At 44.4% G+C, this 20294-nt stretch overlaps 1 protein-coding gene across 2 annotated transcripts in view; it reads right to left on the bottom strand.

Moving 5' to 3' along the window:
• Positions 1–1481: 1481 nt before the first annotated feature.
• pcdh19 (protocadherin 19) overlaps positions 1482–20294 on the bottom strand; it is a 57299-nt gene continuing 38486 nt past the window's right edge. For both annotated transcript variants that reach the window (XM_083890771.1, XM_083890770.1), the window contains exon 5: positions 1482–2042. In XM_083890771.1, the coding sequence (XP_083746897.1) occupies positions 1489–2042 (554 nt within the window). In that variant the 3' untranslated portion in view covers positions 1482–1488. The remainder of the gene's footprint in view (positions 2043–20294) is intronic.

Raw genomic sequence — 20294 nt, 5'->3', positions numbered from 1 at the left:
TTTGTTTGATTTTTTTTTTTTGTCTTTTTTTTTTACATTTTCTATTAGCCCACACAGAAACTTGATGGCACAAGAACTGACCAATAAGAAACTCTTTACAACAAGGTAGACTGCAAGTCAACGTTTGCCAGGGGTCACACGATAAACAAAAAAAAAAAAAAAATCCAAGTTCATTTTGAAAATGAAAAACAAATCAGGTTCAATATAAAAGCAAAAGACAAATGAACAAAAGCAAGTTAATTTCAAGTATAACTTACTCATAAAATAACTACACAGCATTAAATATTCTCATTATACATTTTTAAATTATTTATAAAATATATTTTGGCATATATGTTTTTTTTATTTTTGTGTTTGTGTAACAAACGCTACTGTAGCTTCAGTTGAACACCAATGTTTATTTGTTTTTTTTCTCTTGAAACAAAACATTAAAGGGATTGTCACATAACAACAGGTTATTAAAAATGATAATAGTAAACCCTATACAGAGTTTCACATAGCAAGACATGAATGACGATCCCTTCTATCCTAGCCCCATAATCAAAAGTCAAAAAAGTACAAGACCAGAGCACAACGTTCTAATGTGTGCTCCATGGGCTACAATCAAGGTTGGGCACAGGAGATTTCAAAAAAATCAGCAAGTCTTCTTTTCATACGACTCGATTTGAACACAAGGATGTCTGTCCCACTTCCAGTGTTCAGAGCAGCTGGGCAGATTGTGTGAGTTCATTTAGCTCCGTCCTTGCCTTAAAATATAAATACTGTCAAGATCTCACAGTCTGATGACACTAGGATATCCTCAGGGATAAAAAAGAGAGAAAGCTTCTCTTTTTTATAGTCACAGAGAGGGGCAAATGAAATTGAAAGGCCTCTCTTCCCTTCTTCTGAATGCACCCCCCGAAAACATATATTTTTTTTTAGCTGAATCCTGTGTGTATTTCTGTTGTCGCTTATTACACTTGACGGAGCTCACTATACAAAGGAACAAAGAACGATTTTGGCAGCTAGAACAAACTGCAAAACCAAAGAAGGCAAATATCAGTTTGTGATACAAAAGTAGTTCAAAGGCATAACTGTACTTATGGATTTTTGGCACCTCGGGGTGTCCAAAAAAACGTAGCATCCTGCTTCGGAGCTGGAGAGCTCCACCGGCAATGTCCATGCAGTCAACAGTAACCTGCCCGCGTCCACTCGTTGCAGATTGATAGAAAGAAAATGGAACAAAAAGCAAACAAGGAAAAAGTACTGCGACTACAACAAAGCCACAATCCACTACCTCGGCTTGAGCACACAACTAGCTGCAGTATACAGACAGTTCCTCATTGTCAGCCCAGGCTGGTTTCTGAATATTTTGTATACTGCAAATGGGTGTGTCTCTCTACTTCCACGACCTGACTTTCGTCTGTGTACACACAGCTATTGCGGAGTATATATATGTGAGTTTACACTGTATGCGTGTAATGATGTTCGGCGTCGTACGGAAGCTCGCTAAAGCACAATGTCCTTCAGGCGCTTGCTGCTGGGGGATTCCTTGTCTCTGCCATCGTGGAGAAGCGTGTTGATCTCCCTGACGGCCGGTTCACTGTCCTTCCCCTCCGGTTGCCGCAGCAAGCTGTGGTTGGCGATCCGCTCCGCGTCGCGGCATTTCAGCGTGTTGTAGGCGGACGGCGGCTTCGACGCTGGGCTCTTCAGGTGCACGGGGGAGGTGATGGGGCTGGCCGCCTCGCGCCCGTTGCCGGCCTCGCGGACGGCCCCTCCGTTTGCCTTGGGGCTGCACACCTGAGACTCCTGAGTCCGCTTTCCTTTCATTTCTCCCCGTTCAACGTCCTCGGGGCCATCCTTGCCGAAGGTGGCAAAAGTCCTCTTGGCGGTGCCGTCCTCGTAGTGGGGCACGTCCACCGTGGTGGCCTCGATGGACAGAGCGATGACGTTGCGGGCGTGCTCGGGCGACTTGGCGCGTGCCGGCACGCGAGGCATCCAACAGCGATCGGAGTGGCCTAGGATGCGACACTCATCCTGGCAGTGAAATCCCTCACCGGGATCTGTGGGGGAAAAAAAAGAGAAAACATATTGTGTTAGCTCTGTCTGAAAAACCAACTTTATTTTCAGTTTTTACACTCATTTGAAAACAGATTTCGCAATAATTCTCCCACAAGGCCTTCAATCGAGAAAATCCACGTTTTTAAATCAAAACAGCCAAACTTAAATACCTCCAAATGATTTCCTTTCACTTGTGCTGCATTCCTCTATCCACTCAAAAGTTTACTACTACTCTTGAGGCTTCTACTTGCATAAAGCTGGATGTATGGGGAAATTCTAAAATGACAATTCAATTATGCATTGTTAAACCAAATGTCCATTTGAAGCCCCTCTATGACTGGGCGTTCCGTAGTAACAATGGATGTGAGGCATGTTTAAACAGCGTGAATATCAAATATCTCAGAGAGACACACCAGACAAGTTACAGTGTTGTTTTTCTGGTTCATCTTTCTTTCTCACTTTCTGTTTCTGCCATCTAGCTCCAGTTATAAATATGTAATGATGTTTAAAACTGGAGTTAAAAAAAAGATTTGTCCGAGTCTGTATTGTGGTCCTTTTCACGCACTATGGTGTGTTCGAGGGAACGGAGGACAAAATTAAGCCTTTTCAGATATGAGTTCTGAGTAATATTGTTTGGGGGATTTGGGTCTGGACATAATACCCTGGGGGGGGGGGGGGGGGTTGCTGATCACATCATGACAAGCACAGCAGGACAATGTCTGGGAGAAATGCATTCCTAACAGCAGAAGGATCTCTGAAGGATCCTGGCGAAGGGGGAGGCACCTGGCTTGAGCACGCCGGAAAACCGGAAAAACGCTCTCAGACACTCGCTGTGGAGATTGTCCTGCTGCGTTTTCACATGAGTTCACTTGGACATTAACTGGAGATTATACTTGGAGAGCTGGCAGAAGAAATCTCCAAACGACTGCTACTTTGGACATTTGTACAGGCCCTCTAGACTTAGTCTCCAGAGTTCAATAAATGTCCGAAAGCAGCTTAATTAACCATGCCATAAAGCCCAATTTATACTCCTGCGTAAAGTGCTCTGCGTAGCCACGCAGAGTCCTCTGCGTCGACGCAGAACCTGTCGAAGAGCCTCTGCGTCGTCTCCGGGTGCACGGAATATTTTTTAAGTGTCCGTCACTCCGTCAAGGGACTACGGAGACGGCAAGAGCTGCGATTGGTCCTCAGGACAGGCCGAGCTAAGCTGCTCTGTGCCGGCTCTCAGTGCGCTCCGGGCGTCCTGACAGAGGCGGAGCTGATCCCCGCCGATAACGCCGCTGCCGAACTATAAATACGTCATATCTTAACACACACAGCACATGTTTAGACTCTAAATGGCCAATTTCTCGCCTCAAATTATATTAAAACTGCGTTCCGTCACACAGAAAAGTGAGAAACGGCCACTTTTTCAACAACAACAGTCTTTCTCTCTCTTTCTTTCTCGGACGCCATTGCTCACTGTAGCCAGAAGCACAACAACCTTGCGGAGCGACCCCTACTGATCGGGCGGGAAATTGCAGCGAGTGTCCGTCACCACGACGCAGAAGTATAAATGCTCGAGGCGTCTCCGTGGTGACGCAGACGGATAACGCATACGCAGTCGGAGAAGTATAACGTGGCCCTAACACTGCATTGCCATTTGCAAAAAAAAAAACAGTACTGGGTGCTACTCAAATCAGGTTGGAAAATGATTTGGCGATGACATATTTCTGCATCCCCCCCCACTGGTTGTTAGACTTTTTGCAAGAGCAACCCCCCCCCCCCTCCATGGGCCCAAGGTGACAAGAAAGGAATGCGAGAAAGATTACCGTCAACCCAAATGCATACGCTTACATCTGACAATCTCGGCTTGACAGATCACCTAATTAAAATCACTAATGATCTGTTTTTTTCCCTCTCTCTCTCTCCCTCGCTCTTCTGTCCTGCACTCATACGAGGCACCTCAGCTTGGGCCCTAGGGATCGATATTTAAAGATTTGAGACAGGCTTTCCGAGACGAGATATGCCAGAGAATAATCTCGTATAGAATAATCTGATGAGTTTGACACATAGCAGTGTGACTAAATGAACAAATGAGTAAAAGGTTATCGTGGACTATGGCGATGGGAAGTTGAATTCTGGGTAGAAAATAAGTCCCGATACCGAGATCTTCCTTAAAAGATAAAGAATGTGAATAAAAATCTTAAACTACATTCTACATTTATGACACTTTAAACTCTAATAACGCAAGTTAATATCCTACAGTATTTCTTCAGGGTGACAGTATTAGCACTGTGAAATATCGTAACATACCATTATCCACTGTACCCATACTACGGCATATATTATGTAGGTGGCTTCGTAAAAATCTACGGCGCAGTTAAAATCAGTTCCGGCTGAAAAGCAAGGGGCGAGAGCGAGAATGAATAATATTTTTTCTATGAGCTCACTCACTGTACATTTGCATGAATGCTGATTGGTCCTTGGAACCGCACCGGCGGCAATCAAGGAGACAAAAGGCATGAACCTGGGGGTTTTGTTTGAACGGAGTGGGATCCAATCAGAGTGTAATAATGTAATCACAACAGGAAACCTTTACCAGGTACCGGGGACATAATGCAGAAATGAGAAAAAAAAACATGCCCACACACTAGATTATATTGTCCACTGCAATGGTATTTTTTAAAGCCCTTTTAAAATCCCATGTTCCTTTTTAATCCTATGTAATGGTGTTTTCCCACATCTGTAACCCCCTTTATGCCCTTTTTTGAAAAAAAAGATTGCTCAAAATGACTACGCTTTAGACAATAGTTTAGTCACAATAGTAATGCATCGTCCAGCTATGCATCGCTTATGTAGGGAGAGGCAGATTGAGCTCTGGATTTAATCTGACATTTCCTCCAAAATCCTTTGACATGTTTGACAAAGTAGATCTTTTTTTCCTGCACTGATTAAAGATTTACAATCATCTCGGTAATGAATGTCGTTTCCTCTAAATACGTTGGCTTTTCTCTATGGCCCGAAGCAATTTCTAAAGGCATGAAATGCCTCGAGGCACAAAGAAAATATACACAAGTTGCGTGCTATCTGCTTAGCAGTGCATGCGTACACAGTGAATGGCTTTTTATCCTTTCCTTTAGGGGTCTATGAAAGAGCAACTGGGTTGTAAATGACATTGTTATGAAAGCCAAGTGCCATTAACACTCACACATCCTGCCTCTACTCACTGCTTCATAAAACGCAGATGTTGCTCTAAAAGACCCACGAAAAATGGAGGAGGCAAAATTTAAATAAAAAAAGGCCATGGACCTCTAACAAAACACAACCCCCCCCCCCCCTTTTCCAAAAAAATGAGAGCAAACTGTAATGGTAAGAGATGAATTAATGGCACTAGCTAGGCTGTGGAAGTCAACAACTGCACAATAAAATACTATTAAGGAACCCCCTAATGTGAATGTGCATTCAAAGACATCAGGAAAATAAGCTTGCCAATCAGACAAATTAAAGCACAGAAATGAGAATAGCGTCACCAGGAGCATTTCTATGGCAACGTTTTTCTTTCAGACTTAACCATTACCATTACATTAGACGCACTAATGTATCACATATCAAATAAGAATGCTGCTGTCAAATCAGACGTATGCCACTTTCACAATGTTTAATTTAGTCTTAAAAACTAGCAAAGCAATTAAATTATGTGGAAAAATCATACATGTAGTCAGAATATAAGAATAAACAAGTCTATTTCTTCTGATAGCGCTGCCTTATGTTTGTCCATTTGTATATTCCTGGAACAGAATCACTTTACATCAAAGGAGAAAAAAAAAAAACGCTTTAAATCCCCCTGCCATTTTATCTCACATCTACAGCCTGCCAGCAGCCGGTTCAATCTTCTTCAATTGTCTGTTTCTCTCAATCAGGTGAAGCCATCTTAACTTCAAGTTACAGCAGACAGATCTGCACCTTCAACACGAGGATCGCACAACCTGACATGTTCATTGCTCAGTTTACGGTTATGAGCCGCAAAATGATGATAGCTCGGTGTCATACGAGCTGCAGGGGCTATTTGCTTGTTGCCAATGTTGCAAGGAGGATTCAGTCGAAAGACTAAAAAACCCGCCGACATGAAATGGAAGGGATGTGCTCAAACTCCCTGAGCTTATGCCAGCTATTTTGCATCCCATTCGACTATTACATTGACTTTGTAAACAGACTCCTTTCCCTCCTCCAAATATGATGTACACAACGTCAAGGTTAAAAAAGAACGATACGAATCCGGTAAAAATTAGTGAAAACAGCCACAAGGAACATAAATCCAGACCGAAGGGGCCACAGACAGGGTTGAGTCAATATCAACCCGCAATCTGGTGACAAGAGTTTTCATTTCATATTTCTTGGTTTAAGTAGAGCCAGTAGGCCTCGCAGTACGGAGACTTGCGGTATGACACGATTCAGTCAGTTTGGTTTTACAGCGTGATGAACCAACCATAGAAGAATTTGGAACAGCGATATGACATGACATGACAAATCAGTCTATAACAAAATGTCTGCCTCTTTTGCCTTAAACTACTTTTTTTTTGTATTTCCTCTGTATGCTGACATTTTTTTTTTTTTTTTAACATTAAATGTCCTGATTCGTCTTGTCACATGGAAAAAAAGATACCAGCGAGCAGACACTCAGGCAGCGTTAAAGAAGACATTTACTGCGATGCTGTTGTTTGTGGGAGCAAAAACTCATTTAAAGCTATTTAAATCAAGATGTGCTTTATTTACGTGTAAAGTCTGTGGACTTTACACATTCCGCTTTTGATTTTCCTTTGCTTTCCTGTTTGTCTCTGTGTCGCTGTGATACACTCTGATAAACCCTTCCAACAAAACAATGTAACATCGCACATCAGCAGTCTGAAAACACACTTATTCAACCCCGGTGGTTGAAATATCCAACGGCAACTCTTCCATTGTGTCTCTTTTCGATTTTTAAAAAAGAGAGGCCGAACATACAAAGTCAGTCTAACATAAAGATAAATAAACGTGGTCGCCACATAACTGACCCTTTTTTGAGGACAAAACGCGTCTGAGTGGTTGCTAAAATCACATCCTCCTCCTCCTCTCTGCTCTGATCTGGGTATTCCAGTGTATCTATGACAGTGAGATGGCTGTTTTCTAATTGCTCTCCATATTAATTTTCCATCCTGGCAGTCACATGGCAAAGATTGATTAAATTTAAATTGTTACTACAGAGTCTTGATGGAGCCTGTGATGCAGAAGCTAATGGAAGTATCAGAAGGGAGGGGAATTATATAATAAAAAAAATAAATAAAAAAAAGTATGGCAACCGAAGCAATATATTGCAAGTGTCAGTGGTTGGCTTGGTGGAGTCTGAGACCTAAAGGACTCACCGTGGCCCGATCCTAACGCTGGGGATGAAGCTTGACCTCTAGCCCGCCGTAACTATTACAGAGGACAGCGCTATACGGCCAGCTGAGGCCGAGGCCTGGCCAACAGCTTCCTCCACTCCTCACCAAGGAGAGTCAAGGCACTGTTGTCATCCCGGCCAAGCCAATTCAGTCTACGGGCTAATAAATCAGCCTGGAGGCCTGGCTCCTGCGGGAGCAGCAAGATGGAGTGTGATGGTCTTGTTTTTACAAACAGTAGAGGGGCACCCTTACTGCACCGTGCAAGCTATCATTCTCCACACAGCACCGAGGCCTCGCCTTCTCCCAAAAGCATCTGGTTAAGTCACATCAAGCTCCCCCCCCCCCCCCCCCCCCCCATACAGCCAGATTCATCCCCCCCACAAGCTCATCTTTTATGCTTCTCCTCCTTCTGTCCTCCCTCTTTCATCTCATCAGTATGGCTGTCTCACGTACTGTATATTGGTGTGATTAAATAAATCCTTCATTCAAAACTCCCTCGCTCCAATTTCTTCCTATCTGACCGGAATTCATTCTACACTTCCAGTCGAAAATATTAATTGCTGAGGAAATTAGACCCACTGGGCAAGCCTTGTTAGCGCTGTCATATGGCTGGTGAAGCCAGGCATTATTCTGGTATCGGTTCCATTTCTCAGAATTAGTACCAGTCGGTTCATCGGGGACAAATTCACTGTGTAATTCATATACAACACGTCCGCCTGACACAGTGTAACCTGGACCAGCTTTCTTCAGAATCCTCCCAGAGCTAATAAAAAAAATGGTTAACTTAAATTTTGACATAATGATATAACGCCAGTTATATTCACACCTATTTCTGAAATATTTACTTCCACTCTCCCCGTTTCCTCCCGCACTGCTCACACAATCAGCCTATAGCCTATGCATTTCATAGCAGGTCCTGGTTATAAAGGATGAACTTCCAAACTGGTATTGACAAAAAAAAAAAAAAAAAAGCACTTTCTTCTAAACTGGTGCAAACAACATCTGTTTAACAGCAGAGCAAAAGAGGAAAAAAAGGCAATAGCTTTTTGTTGATGTCATCATATTGCACTGTCTTGTCCAAAAGTAGGACCAGTAGCCAGTGAACTGCTTTAAAAAGTGCATCAGGCTACATGATAGCAAAAAAAACATTATTTTACTGTGGGAATACTCTCACCTTATTATGCCCTGCTTCTACCATCACTGGCTACAAGAGGATACATCTTTAAGGCTCTAAAAGTATCACCCTAAGTTCTTGAGATGAGACTTTTACATTTGGTCTTATGCAACCGATATACATTTGGCAGAAATTAATGCTTAGATCTTGTGTGTGTGTGTGTGTGTGTGTGTTTTTTTTTTGTATAAATGTTGTGACGGCCCAGGCCGGTCTAGGTGTTCTCCTTCTGTATTCTCCCTTCCCCCCCTGCAGTGGCTGATGGCGGGGCGGGGCCCTGATGGGAAACACCTGTGACCTGTGTCTATATTAGAGGGTTGCAGTCTGCTCGGTCTCTCTCTGCCTGCCGCCAGCGAAGCTCCGTCCGAGCCACCGTTTCCTTTTTTCGTTTGGTTTCTGTTTGGTCATGGTTATGTTGCACATTCTATTAGTTGTAAATAAATTATATCTTTAATTATCGTTCCTCCGTCCTCCCTTGGTCGTTTTTGTTGTGGTCTTGTGAGCCAGACCATAACAAATGGGGGCTCGTCCTATTGGTGTAAGTTGTTGCGTAATGTTGCTTCTGCGGAGATTGATGACTGATGTTTGCGAAGCGCTTTGTTTGATGTTCGCGCGTTGATTGCTGTGACGTCATTCTGGGGGTTCCGTGAGGGATTCCCCGTCGGAACGCTCGTAGGTGAGGATTGTACGAGAGGAATTGTTTTGGGCTAAGTATGTGGCTGTGATAGACGTGAGTGTGTTTGTGTAGGAGGATACAGGGAGAAGTTGCGTGTTGGCCTCGGTTTTCGCAATCAGTGTGGTGTCTCCCCGGCAGGATAAGCGCGTTTCCCCTTTGGGTTTCGTGGTGCCACTGTAGTGTGGGGTGAAAGTGGTTAGAGCGATTGTCTCGGGAGCACGTCCATAGTGCGGACGGGTTGCCAGCTTGCTGGTCGCTTGGTCACACTAGTGGTAGAAAGTGCGTAAGTACCCGCCATCAGTATCCCCTGAAGACTAGGGTTGAGTTTAGGTAGAAATGGATAGGCAGTTAGGGGGGGTTCATCCGCTGGGATTGAGGCCATAATCGTGTCTTCTTTTTCGTTTCCTTGGTGAGTTTGTCTTTGCACGTCTGTTATCATGGCAGGAGTAGAGGATTTTGTGAGGGCACCTTCAGAGGAATTTGTGGAGCAGTGCACAAAGGAGCAATTGCTGAAACTCGCTGAGGTTTATAAGATATATGTCTCTGATAAAAGGTTGAAAGACAATGTGAAGGCAATTGTGTTGGCGAATTTGTATGATCAGGGTGTGTTGGCGTGTGCGTCGGGGCCACCTGCGGAGGGAAAGGCTGCCGGTAGAGTCAGTGCACAGGTTGCAGATTCAAATTTAACGTTTGAGCAGCAGAAGGAGTTGCTTACGTTAAAGTTCCGGTTAGAGACAGAGAAGGAACTGGAATTGGAGCAGCTGAGGCAAAAGGCTGATTTGGAGAAGGCTGTGACCCTGGAAAAAGTAAAGCAGCAGGTTGAGTTGACTAAATTGGACTTGGAAACTCAGAGGTTGAATCTCATGAGCGACGGTAAATTTGTTGGGGGTCGAAGTGGTGACTCCGGTGATATTTTGAGTAGGTTAAGGTTAGTCCCGAAGTTTAATGAAAGAGACGTGGACACGTTTTTTGTCTTGTTTGAGCGTGTAGCCAATACGAGAGCTTGGAGCGACGCGGACAGGGTCGTGTTGTTACAGTGTGTGTTGACAGGGCGCGCACAGGAAGCATTTTCCTCGCTGCCGGCGTCTGACAGCGGTGACTACTCAAAGGTTAAAGCTGCGGTTTTGCAAAGTTATGAGCTCGTTCCGGAGGCGTATAGACAGCGGTTTCGGAGCTGGAGAAAAGGGGACAAGTCTCATTTGGAGTTCGCACGTGTGTTGGGAACGCATTTTCACCGCTGGTGTGCAGCTGCCGGTGTAACAGATTTTGGTGGGCTGGGTGACCTGATTGTGCTTGAGCAGTTTAAAAACTCAGTGTCTGAGAGGTTGGCAATATACATCAGTGAAAAGAAAGTGAGTACGGCGGCGGAGGCGGCCGCGCTTGCTGATGATTACTTGTTGACACATAAGAGAGGCAGAGGAGATTTCCCTGTCTGTGCTGATGGTCCAGTGGGGGGGGTGTCCTCCTGGGACAGGCCTCGAGCTGGGTTTTCACCGGCTAGGAGGAATGATCGGGGTCATAACAGTTGGCTGCCAGGTCGGGGCCGCGAGAATGAGGATTTTTGTCATTTCTGTCACGAAAAAGGACACTGGAAAAATGAGTGCCCTGTGCGTAAAACGCGAACTAAGTTTGGTGGCGGATTTGTGAAGCCAGCTGCCATGGCTGCGCCCGTTTCTGGTGCTGTGAGGCAGTGTGGAGATGTTCCGTCGTCAATTCAGTTGAATCCTGATTTGAAATCATTTTTGCCGTTTGTTTCAAAAGGTTACGTGTCTCTGGTGGGCAGCCAGGACAAAGTCCCGGTGATAATGTTGCGGGATACGGCGGCATTTGATTCGTTCATTGTGGGGTCTGCTCTGCCGTTTTCCGAGGAGTCGGATACGGGTTCTTTTGTTCCCATAAGAGGCATGGGGATGTCAGTTTTTCGTGTGCCATTACACAAACTGGTCCTACAGTCTGATCTGTTCAGTGGAGTAGTGAACATGGGTGTGCGTCCTGCTCTGCCTGTAGAAGGGATCCAGGTCATTTTGGGGAACGATGTTGCAGGGGGCCGTGTCTGGCCGGATCAGCCGGCTCGTCCGCTGGTTGTCCCGGTACCGCTTGGTACTCGGGGGCCAGATGAAAACGAGAAGAGGTTCCCGGAGGTGTTTAAGGCATGCGCTGTGACCCGCGCAATGATGAGAGCTTGTCCGGACGCCGGTGGCGCGGATCAGGCTGACCAAAAACTCATTGTTGCTGAATCATTGTTGTCACGTGTGTCTAACTCTCCATTTTCTATATCTCGCAGTGAATTGGTGAAGGAACAGAAGGCCGACTCCACATTGGCAGAGCTGTTTGAGTCTGTGCGTCCTGTGGGTGAGGTAAAGGACCTGGCACAGGGTTATTTTGTGGAGAAAGGAGTGTTGCTGAGGAAGTGGGTGCCGCACGGAGAGGGTTTCATGGGGGAACCAGTGTATCAGGTTGTGGTACCGTCGAAATTCCGTGATGTGGTTCTCAGTGTTGCGCATGATGAGTCTGGTCATATGGGCGTAGCAAAAACTTATGACCGGATCTTGCGTCATTTTTTCTGGCCACGGGTTAAGAAAAGTGTTTCAGCATACATAAAAACGTGTCACACCTGTCAAATGACAGGGAAACCAAACCAGACTCCTATCCTTTGCCTCGGATGGACGATTGTGTAGATCAGGTGGGTTCTGCCAAGTTTATCAGCAAATTCGATCTCTTAAAAGGGTACTGGCAGGTCCCATTGTCCCAGAGAGCGCGGGAGATCTCTGCTTTTGTCACTCCGGCTGGGTTGTATTCTTACAAGGTCATGCCATTTGGTTTAAGAAACGCGCCTGCCACCTTCCAACGTTTGATGAATAAAGTCGTTGGTGATCTGGAAGGGTGTGCAGTGTATCTGGATGATGTTGTTGTTTTTTCTGATTCATGGTCTGTCCATATTGACCGTATCCAGAGGTTGTTTGTCCGTTTGTCCGAGGCGCAGCTTACTGTGAACTTAGCAAAGTGTGAATTTGCTCAGGCCACAGTGACTTACCTGGGTAAACAGGTTGGGCAGGGCCAGGTGCGCCCTCTGCTGGCGAAGGTTCAGGCTGTTGCTGGTTATCCTCCACCGCTGACAAAAAAGGAGTTGATGAGGTTTTTGGGTTTGGTTGGTTATTACAGATGTTTCTGTCGCAATTTTTCTACTGTTGTTGCGCCGTTGACTGACCTGTTGAAGGCAAAAGTTACGTTTACCTGGTCTCCTTTGTGTCAACAGGCGTTCGAGAATGTCAAGGCGATTTTGTGCGACTCTCCTGTTTTGGCTGCACCTCGGTTGGACAGTCCGTTTAAGTTGGAGGTTGATGCCAGTTTTGTCGGTGCTGGTGCAGTACTCTTACAGGAAGATGATGTTGCTGTTGACAAACCTGTGTGTTTTTTTTCCAGGAAGTTCAACAAACATCAACTGAACTACTCTGTGGTGGAGAAAGAGACCCTGGCTCTCATATGGGCCTTACAACAGTTTGAAGTGTATGTGGGCTCAGGTCCAGTGGTGATCTACACAGATCACAACCCTCTCACATTTTTGAACTCACTGCGGTGTGCAAATCAGAGGCTTATTCGTTGGTCGTTGTCTCTCCAGGCCTATACTTTAGATATAAGGCATATTAAAGGGAAGGACAACTTGGTGGCCGACGCTTTGTCTCGTGCTCCTGTTTGATTTTTTGCTTCTCTGTTGTGTATTCTCTCTCTCTCTTAAATTGCTTCCAGGTACCAGTTGCTGGGAGGGATGGGGGTCACGCAGGTGATGTTGGGAGTAGATGGTGTTTTCCTCACATGTTGAAAACTGGGTATTGGGTAATGTATATTATTGTAGTTATTGGGTAATGTACTTTATATTATTGTTGTAATTGTCGTGGCTGGTTGGTCCACAGGGTTCCTGGTGGGACCCTGTTTTGATGGGGGGGGGTGTGACGGCCCAGGCCGGTCTAGGTGTTCTCCTTCTGTATTCTCCCTTCCCCCCCTGCAGTGGCTGATGGCGGGGCGGGGCCCTGATGGGAAACACCTGTGACCTGTGTCTATATTAGAGGGTTGCAGTCTGCTCGGTCTCTCTCTGCCTGCCGCCAGCGAAGCTCCGTCCGAGCCACCGTTTCCTTTTTTCGTTTGGTTTCTGTTTGGTCATGGTTATGTTGCACATTCTATTAGTTGTAAATAAATTATATCTTTAATTATCGTTCCTCCGTCCTCCCTTGGTCGTTTTTGTTGTGGTCTTGTGAGCCAGACCATAACAATGTGCATACACTACATGAGCAGGTGGGTGTTTAAATCTATAAGCAGGGACTCTATAGTCTACGGCTGCATTTGGCTCAACAGGGAAAAGGAGGCTGCAAAGAGATTTCCAATACAAGCCATAATATGCGAATGTCTCACAGGCAGTCACAAAAACTGTGGGCTCCGCATACATAAGCACTGCAAACTGAAAAACAACTTGTAATATGTATGACAATGATATATATATATAAAAAAAGAAAGTATATAGATGTGACTGCAATAAAAAAACATCTGCTTATTAAGTTTCTGATCGTAAATTAGATAATTATGTGGCCAAGTGAAACTAGTCAAGGATGTAATTTGGTGATGAATTTCATCAGAGGAAATTTGGGTAAGAAGTGTCTTAAAAAGGACAGTTATTTTATTAAAATGTGATGAGATACAAGACGAATAAGAATGCAATTAAAGTCAACAAATTAAACTGTAACTTGAGCAAAACCTTACACATAATGTGTTATACATCCACTTAAAATGAGAAACTGTGGTGAGAGAGGGATGAATCATTTTAATGTGACCGATCTCAAACGAGCGATACTAGTCATTTGTTTTACTGCATTGTTTATTAATATACAGATTCTATTATTGGGCGTTCCACACTTCTAAAAAACACCCTGTATTTTTCGCTTTGCCATTTTGGAAATTACGGCACAGTGGCTGCTCCTTGTTAGACTATTGACTTCTTAACCTTCAGAGCCCTTTCCATCAATCTTCAGACTGAGATGTAACAGGTAATAGATAATAATGATTTAATATTATACACAAATAAACAGTGCCTAGAGGCAAGTGCCAGTTCATTCCTGGAATATATAGAGTTGTAATATTTCATACACAGAACGCTCTAATTCTGAGACACAGGTAAAAAAAAAAACATTTTGGAAGCTTAAATAAATGAACGCAAAAAATAATTGAATCGGATATAATTTGACACAACGTCAGTGTACTTCAGCTTTGCATTTGATCAAAGCAGTAGTTCAAGTGTCATGGAGTACTGTGATTAGATTATTTCAATATGACGGCACGGCAAATGCCACCCCTGTCAATTCTCCGGATCCAAATTGCACTGATGGGATTCAAATTGACTTGTGTTCAGGCGCTCCGGGTCCAAAGCGACAGCACAGAATTTAGCACAACAGGCCGTTGGTGTCCTGGATATAGACCTGCCCACACTGCCAAGGCCGCCTGCCTGCCTGCCTGCCTGCCTCTGTCAGCTTGGCTCGTTTCCTCTGCATCGCGTTGGCAGAAGACGTCTTTAAATACACTGGAACAAACGCAGTTGTTTCTGTGTTTAAGCTTGACCGAGCTAGCGAGCTAATTTGCTCCTAAACCCTCGAGTCTGGGAGGAGCAAAGGGGGACAGAAACAGTCTCTTAGATTACATCTGTGTATGGGGTTGGAGGGATAGATGAAAGCTTTTTGATGGAGAGGATGAGATGACTCGGGGGGGGGGGGGATATCAGCGAGATGGACTCTGATCTCCGACGTTGAATGTTTGCGGAAAAATGCAGCCTTCATCTTCTGATGAATCTTACAGGTAACTTTGCCACATCCTGACCAATATATAGGTGTGTTGCCACTGCAGTGAACCCTTAAAGCGGACCTAGACCGGAAGTTCCAATTAACGCTGTTTGTTTAGTGTGTATCTGCGTCATTACCTTGTTTAAGAAGCCCTGAAGGTTCTAAACAAACATTTCAGCCACTGCTGAGAACGCTGTGTTTTATTGTAATCTCTGGCTCAGCGAGATCTCGGAAAAAAACCCGGTCCGGTTACGTAAACACCGGTTCTCCGGAGCAGCAGATCGTCCTGGTCCGGGCACTAGTCCGGGCACTAGTCCGGGCACATCCGGTTGCGTACATTGAACCGCAGAAGAAGAATAACGTCCGTTGTGGAGGTGTTTTACGAGCTACAGTGTCTTCTGACTCTGGGTCTGATTCCAGGTCAAAGGTCGTCAAAGGGACTGCGGCGGGGAGTCGTGAAGAAGCTATTTTTAAACATTGTTAAAACAATGTTTTGATAATGAGGAGCAGTGCATCCACCGTTCCAGAGGGGGGACCTGTGCTTCTGAGAGCGGGTGTGCTGAATATACTGGCCAATCACAACACAGTCTGTCTTCTGGGTGAGAGAGTTGAGTATCAAATATCGCGGCTGGGAAACACCGTCAGAAAAGACAGATTTCTATCGGCTCGTTTACAGCAACTAGGAGGTTTTTGACCATAAAAACAAGTTAATGTATGTAAGTAGACCTCCATAACTAACATATATATGCAACAGGACCACTCTATGTGAGCTTTAGCAAAATTTACAAGGGTTTTAGAATATCTTATGGGCTCGGGGGGGAAGACATAAACTGCAAATGCCAAGGAAATACATATGACACCAAGTGATGAAAAACTGTGTGTCACTGAGTTTCTCCTTAGTAAACAAGAAGTCAATAATAAATTAAAGTTGCCGCAACACACGCTGCTTGAAAATCACATTTTTTTACTCAGTACCATCCAAGAAAAAAAAAGCCAACTGAGATGATTAAATGAATTTGAAAAATGTATTGCATAAACACACCGACTGCCTGTCAGCGTGTTGAGGCCCAAACATCTGGGCTTCTTAGGGATTTCTCACTCGCACTGTGATTTTCTGCTGTGTTTTAAAAGAGTGGCCGCTACATTATTAATATCATACGGCTTTTTCATTGAGTCATGTTCACTTTACGTCAGCCGGGGACTGTATGGTTTCCCGTTTGCCTTTTCAAGAAATAGAAAAAGTTGTCCATTTTTCATAGCGGTTTTTAGCAACCTCTGGAAGTAGGACACTATATAAAGGTGAGAGTGGTAGTGGTGTGATTTCAGCAAGAACATATTTACAATATGAATACGTGGGCTATCGTGGTTTTTGAAAAGACAGTGTCCCTGTTCTCCACTTAACCAGATTGACAGCGGCCAAATAAAAGAAATAAGGAAAACACAGCTGAAGATGCGTTAGATTTCGTAAAAAAAAAAGCAAGAGGGTTGACCTTCTCAACACTTTCTATTTCTCTGTCCAAAGGACATTCTGGTTGGCATCGGAAAGGCATGCTGATTCTCTCCCAGGTTCTCTATTATTCACCACAGTGAGGTCTGCACCGGGATGCCACTTAACATCACACAGAAACAACCGATGTCCATAGCATTAGCTACCCACCATGCAGCGCTACACTCTATACACTCTGCAGACTATACTGTCAGCGAGCTATAGTCGGGAGCGAGTCAGTCCATGAGAAAAAGCTGCAGTTTCGTATCAAAGACAAACACTGGAATGGAGGTGGAAGCTGAAGTGAAGAAAAGAGAAGGAACTAATAGGCACATCTTTTCTGATTTGAGGAACACGACTATAGCATACATAAGAACGATGGCAGGGGTCTGACACAGTGGTAGTAATTGGATTTCTCAGGCCTTGTGCCCACTCATGATAACATGCTGAGCTGCGACATAAAAAAAAGTCCTTATGTGTGGCGGGGGAGCAAGGTGCAGCAGAGTGGAAGTGACAGGTGTCAAAGATCCAATTCCATCGCTCCTCTCGATCCTCGACTTTTCCTTTTCCTCTGGAGACAGCGGAGGAACAACCTGGCCTGTGGTAAAGCCAAACACCAAGCTCGACATTCACTTGCAAATCCAAGCTAATTAAACCTATGTAGAGTGAAGTGAAGGAGCTGAGAGGGTGGTGGTGGTGGTGGTGGTGGTGGGATGGCAGGCATTAACATAGATATAAGAGGTCATGGCCTGATTGCCTGCTTTATTTATTTTCTGATGGTAATGCAAGCTGAATACAGAGGAAGCCCAGGATTTCCACACGAAAGGGGCCTGAAACCACCACTGCCAATCTTAAATGAAGTTGGGTGGTAATGCAGAGTCTGGCCACGATTCCATGCCTGTCCTCGATATGTATTCTGCACTCATCTTTCATGAGGATTGCTAAAGAACATCATTAAAAATAGACATTTTCGAGACATTCCTGTCTTGCATTAAATTTAACACTCGATCTCTCCCATGACATGTATCCTTAATTTTAAGGAGATGTGGGACAATTGTATTTGGAAAGCGACATTTGGCCCAAAAGATGCATCCAATCGGTTAATATTATTGTCCCTGGGCACATTAAAGGGTAAGTAAACAGTAAAACAGTAAAGTCACCTACAAGGCAATACCAATAATTTATTTCTGTAAATAAGTAGCTCTGGTTTTGAAATAGTTTGCACTGACCCGAATATTTTAATGCGATATGATAATTTGTTTAATGGCCAAAAAGACTTGTAACAGCCTAAAGGAAAAACACAATACAAATAGAGACATGATTTTGCGAATAACACTTTTTTAACATCGATGTCGACTTGCATCTGCCACCACCAGCTGTGCGACAGCTTACGAAACTCCGCATCCTGCTCAGCTCTTGACCTTTACCGCACATGAGCATAGTCAACGGAGGAAGAACTAGACCACCGGGTAAGGACAGACACACCGGCAGTTCTGACGGACAAGTAGACCGGTGTCACCGACCTGAATTATATAGGATGATTCAGTTCACCGTAGCAATGTGTGTTTCTTCAATCTGAATGACTTGCGCGCATATTAAATTATTCATTGAATACGTAATACCTGCATGCTGGTAAGTTCTCAAATATGCACATTGACAGAGAGAAAATGCAAGCAAAGTCTATAGTGGGCGCGTGGTGGCCAGAAAAAGGTCAGGGATAAGCTCGCTTGGTCCACAAAAAAAAACCTCAGCAGGTCCCTTCTCTCTCTGTTACTCCTGCATCAATAATGTATAATCTGGGTCAGTAGCAGCCACAACGTGCCTCCCACTATCGAGACGTTCCCAAAATGCTGAATTACAGCATTCTCTGCAAGGTCATCTAGGGGACAACAAGGGACACTGACACTAATTGGTGAATGAATGATAGTAATAGTGGAGGTAGTCTGGATGGCTTCGCTTTAACCTCTGTTTAACTTCTGATGCGAACAAAAAAAACCCAAAGAGCACATTTTTTTAACCGCGCAGTGTTTTACAGCGTGCGCGTCGAGAAAACTCTGCATTTCAACAGCTATGAAATGTTACGGAATAAATCATTCTCGCTGAATATACATGAGGAGAGTGAAATATGGAAATATTACAGCAGTGTGCCTGAGGTAACCTTTTGTTGCCACAACTGAGGAGGACGACATTACTTTACATATTTCTGTTAAATATTCCATCTGAGTTATATCATTTTCAGGCGAAACAAGGCGATGAACACCGTGATAAAAAAAAAATAAAAAAAAACCAGGATGGAGAAGACAAAGGCACTGGGGGGACACAGGGAAATGAAAGAAAACTAGAACATAGGGAATCTCAAATGGATTAGAAGAGGATGGAGGTATAGTGTTTTTCCCACAGCAAGGAAGTGATAGGGGTTAAAAAAAGAAATGCACATTGTTGTAACGCAGGAGAACCCCTACCCCCACCCCAGCTGCAGTGATAAATGTCTCTTTGTATTCTGGACAGAAAACTACGAGCTACAATATACTTGTCAGAAGACAGCTGATTTTTTTTTTTTTTCTTCCCCTCCCTTAAACAGAGCAGAGCGCATTCTTAATATGTCCTTTCACAAAGGCAGGAGATAAAACAAACGCTTCACGCCAAGACACACAAAAACGAGGCGAGGAAATCTCTCCCCATTCACCGCATGCAGGTTTCTGCTTAGTGCGGCTATACCGGCATATCCCTGTGTGTGCGTTGCAGCGGGTGTAGCTATAATGTGCAAACCGCATACTGTTTGGACTTTTCCTAAATTTTTTACAGCGTGCTTAATCCCTGCAGCATAGCCGCGGTTCCACTATGAGGGATCCTAAATGGAGTCAGTGCTACAGGTAATGGAGCTGATTACAGCTATCTGGGCTGCAGGCCAGCTGCCAGACTGCCCTGCCTGGAGGGAGCACAGGCCGCCTGGTGTCTGATATCCTGGGATCCCTGTAATACAAGCCTTGCTTTGGCAGTCACTCAGTGACTATCCTGTCCATTTCCAGCCCCACACTAAGGCTCCTTTGAGTTAGTCTATGTGTATTGCATGTCCTCGTCAGGTTTTTTTTTAACTCCATCGTCAACAACAACAAGGCTGTGGGAAGTCTTGCTATTGTCTTTGCAAAACACTCTTTGTGTGTGCGTCTTTTTTACTCTAACAATACACCTCGTTGGATGCAAAATGTTTGTGTTTGTGTGTGTGTGTGTGTGTTTCACCGGAGATGAAAGAACGTCATCCTGAATACAGACAAAGTTTGTATCGGTGAAAGTGAGCTTTAATACCACCGGGGGTTATGTGGGTGACATGTTGAACATAAATAGAATAAAATGGATAGCACAGTGAGTAATAATTCAATTTAAAATATCCTGTTGGAAAATAAATAGCTGGATTACCACTTCAGACATTTGTCTCAACCACATCTACCAGTAAAGGCCACGTTATACTTCTCCGACTGCGTAATACGTTATCCGACTGCGTAACTACGGAGACCACTCGAGCCTTCATACTTGGTGACGGATACGCACTGCAATCTCACGGCGTCCGAGAGAGAAAGACTGTTGTTGTTGAAACAGTGGCCGTTTCTCACTTTTCTGTGTTACGGAACGCAGTTTTAAGATAATTTGAGGCGAGAAATTGGCCATTTAGAGTCTAAACATGTGGTTTGTGCATTAAGAT

This window comes from Microchirus variegatus (assembly GCF_963457635.1).
Source record: "Microchirus variegatus genome assembly, chromosome: 6".
NCBI classification, from domain to species: Eukaryota; Metazoa; Chordata; class Actinopteri; order Pleuronectiformes; family Soleidae; genus Microchirus; species Microchirus variegatus.
The sequence above is the reverse complement of the archived record's forward strand: the minus strand, read 5'-3'. Positions and strand labels throughout refer to the sequence as shown.